The sequence below is a fragment of the Psammomys obesus genome, unplaced genomic scaffold, assembly GCF_907164565.1.
Source record: "Psammomys obesus unplaced genomic scaffold, mPsaObe1.curated_primary_1811, whole genome shotgun sequence".
NCBI lineage: Eukaryota > Metazoa > Chordata > Mammalia > Rodentia > Muridae > Psammomys > Psammomys obesus.
Genome location: NW_026592510.1, coordinates 15,448,042 through 15,451,472, shown reverse-complemented (window position 1 = coordinate 15,451,472; position 3,431 = coordinate 15,448,042). Strand labels below are relative to the sequence as shown.

The 3,431-nt window shown below is 39.0% G+C and overlaps 1 protein-coding gene across 2 annotated transcripts in view; it reads right to left on the bottom strand.

Annotated features, from left to right (window-relative positions):
* CUNH9orf85 (chromosome unknown C9orf85 homolog) overlaps nucleotides 1-3,431 on the bottom strand; it is a 49,365-nt gene continuing 45,934 nt past the window's right edge. The window contains exons 3-4 of one of the 2 annotated variants that reach the window (XM_055614051.1): nucleotides 1,422-1,535; nucleotides 1-969 (exon numbers count right to left, since the gene is read on the bottom strand). In XM_055614051.1, coding sequence (XP_055470026.1) covers nucleotides 831-969; nucleotides 1,422-1,535 — 253 coding nt within the window. In that variant the 3' untranslated portion in view covers nucleotides 1-830. Of the gene's footprint in view, nucleotides 970-1,421; nucleotides 1,536-2,737; nucleotides 2,894-3,431 lie in introns of those variants that run through there. The other variant, XR_008720890.1, reaches the window with a different exon arrangement.

The following is a 3,431-nucleotide window of genomic DNA, read 5'->3' as shown; positions in this document are numbered from 1 at the left end:
TTTCACATTTATTTCAATAGGTCAGCCAATATATTCACACATTCGTACATGTACATACATATCATATATACATACGTGGAGATTAGGCTAAAGAGTATGGAAAAGTTCATTGTACTGCTTGGCTACTTTTCTATAGCTTTGGGATTTTAAACATAAGGACACATTTTTCAATAATCACATGAAGCCAACTTAGGCTGTTTACAAGTGGAAACACTGGCAATAAAGTGATAATTCAGGACAATGAAATTCTGAGATGGATAAGCTTATAAGGAAGAACCTCACAGGAGCTTCTGATCCTACAAAGATCTCCACTTGGGCATGAATGTTGGATTTTTTTTCTTTCTGGTTAGTAACTATATATTTTTTTCCTATTTATTTCTAAAGTAGAAAAGATAAAGGAAAAGCAGGAAGAAGTATATAAAAATATTTTTAAAGGAAAATCACAGCTTTGTAAGCTGTAAGGGGGCTTTTGCTAAGGAAGCCATGCACTTGAGATTAAGCTATGGAAAGGCACCCTAAGCCAACCATCTTAGTTTTCCATGAGCTAGTTCTGATACAATCACCGGTTCTCAGCACTGACAATTTGACATTAGATAATATGTTCTTCTAAACAGTTTCCATAGATTATCCAACATGCCAGTGTGTTTCCACACATATTCTGTATATGCAGCTTAAGTGTCATAGTGAAAACCTGAAAGATTCTGTTACTCAAATGTTATAAATAATTGATGTTGCTCATGATCCAGTTCTGCCTAATGAATAGCCTTTTCTGACTCCCTCATTAGGGTGTTAGTGCATTTGCTGAGCCCTCTGCAGCTGACTCCATGCTCTCAGGCATGAGTGTCTCCATCTTTGCCATCTGAGTCAGTCTCAGCACCAAAGTCCTCATCACTGTCTTCTTCCCTTTTGCAGCTTCTTCCATGGTTAAAACCTTGATTTTCAGAATTTTCTGAAATTTCTTTATTAAACCTAAATGGAAGAAAAAAAAGTTTATAATTATTACCCAGGCTTTCATAATTTAATGGTGGCAGTTAAAAAAAACCTTTCCTACTCTGCTTCCTATCAGGAGCCTTCATAGAGAGGAGTGAAAACCTGTCTTAAAGACTAACTGAATTCAACTCAGCAGATTCTAACACTGCAGTCAGAAGAGTGGGCTCTGAGGAGTCAGAAAAAGGAGTCCATTAGGAGGATTTCTATGAAGCAAGTAATTCTTCATAATGAATATAAAGCTCAAGTTCTTAAACATAAAAATAGCATTTTATACTGTAACTGAAAATCTACTAAAATTGTGATCCTTTTCCTGTTATGCAGAAGAGCACTTGTAATAGCAGGAGATACACAACTTTAAACTGAGTTAGTGCTAAAAGAAAGCTCATGTACGAATTACTAAAAACAAACCAATATAAAAGAAAAATACTCACGGAATAACGATATCTTCTTTCTTTCCACATTTTGCACAAACTTCAAGTTCACAAGCACATGGTCTACACATTATGTGGTAAGAGTCCTTTACTGTCTTCTGCAAACACTTAACACTGTAAGAGGAGGGGAAAATTAAATACTGATTTTTACTACTTAAGCTTTATTTGATGTAGTAAAAGAAGCTGTAGCTGAAAACTAGACTTGAAGCTTAGATATTTGTCTTTTGTGTGTGTACGTTTGTGTGTACATAAGTATAGAGGCCAGAGATCAACCTGAGGTATCAATTCTTAGATATCTTCACCTTGTTCTTCAATACCGTCTCTTCTTGCCTTAGGTCTTGCCATACAGGCGGGGCTGGCTGGCCAGCAAACACTAGGGATAGGGACCTGCCAGTCTCTGCTTCTCCAACACTGCGGTGACAAGCTCACAGTGCTACCCCTGGCTTTTCATGTGGTTCTGGTGACTGACCTCAGGCACTCATGCCTAATCAGCAAGCATTTCACTGACTAATCTGTCTCTCTGGCCCCTAATTTCAAGCTCAAGTATTTATCTTATACCACTTTAGATGAAAACTCAGAAACACTCACTGTGTGGAAGGTATGTAGAAATATGAGATTGAAAGCTAGAATCAAATGGCTAGCCAGGTTGTGATGGCAAATAAAAGTTCTTGAAAAGAATTAAAAGTGCTACTTGAGCGAATACAGGAATAACAAGATAGGAACAACACGGTGGTACAGAGATTACACCAGTGAAGATAAAAGTTCAACTTGCTTCAGCATTCCCATTAACCAAAGCCTAAATCCAGAACAAATCCCTAACTTGTCTTGATTCTGCAACAGCTAAGGGATTTGAGGAAAGTTGCACAAGACTTCTGACACTGGTTGACGTTGGTCCATGACATTTTAAGGGAAGAGTCATCTTTATAATATGTAAGTTCAAGATCTGATCTAGGACCACAGCAATCTAGACGATCCAGTAGGATAACAGACAATGGTGGCTACACTGCGTTGCAGATTTCCAATGTAAGTGAAAGACCTAGGCTCTTCACATCTGGAGAAAAGTCAGTTCTGGGCTTTCAGGCATGCAAGGGAGGGTGACCTCTTGTTAGGGACCAGTATACCTACTGACTTTAAATAAAAAGCCAATACTCATCACATTTGGAGAATCCTGGGGTTCCATAACAGTTACACTAAATATGCTCTCGCTGTGCTCCACAATGGAACAACAAAGCCAGGATGATGACACAACTGTTTATAAAGCCATTTAGGGAATAGTTAAGCCCCCTGTAGAGATCTACTGCTCATCTAGAATGTACCTGTTCACCAAAGAGTGCTGAGAGAGATGAGATTCGTGTATTTCCATGGCTGCTAATACAACATCCATTCCACAGCTTATGCATCAAGATGTGTCAACTTCCAAGTCTTAGTATCTAAGAAATGCATTTTGTAAAGCTACAGTTGCCAGCTGATTCCTGCCAAAATACATTAAAACCACTCCAGAAAAAAAGTTATCATTTTAAATAATGCCAAGCAGAGGCTGAAGCAATATAGAGGGGCCCCAGGATTTCCAAAATGGTAAGTGGGCACTGGCTTGAGCCTGTCACCAGCTACATAAGTCCCTTACTAGGGAACCAAGGAGCTCTAGACAGCCCTGAAACCAGGAAGTTGATTTGTCTCTAGATATGAGAGACTTTCCACAGGGCTGCCAAGGTCAGCCTAGATTATATGGTAAGACCCTGTCTTAACAAAAACCTAAAACAAAACAAAACAAGAAACAAACAAACAAACAAACCCCAAAAGCAGAGTATAGTGGCATACTCCTTTGATCCTAGTGTTTTTGAGGCAGAGGCAGAGGCAGGCATATCTCTGAGTTTAGCCAGCCTGGTCTACATAGTGAGTTCCAGGACAGCCAGGAACTATGCAGAGAGACTCTGCCAACAAATCAGATAGGTAGGTAGGCAGGTAGGCACATAGATAGATAGATAGATAGATAGATAGATAGATAGATAG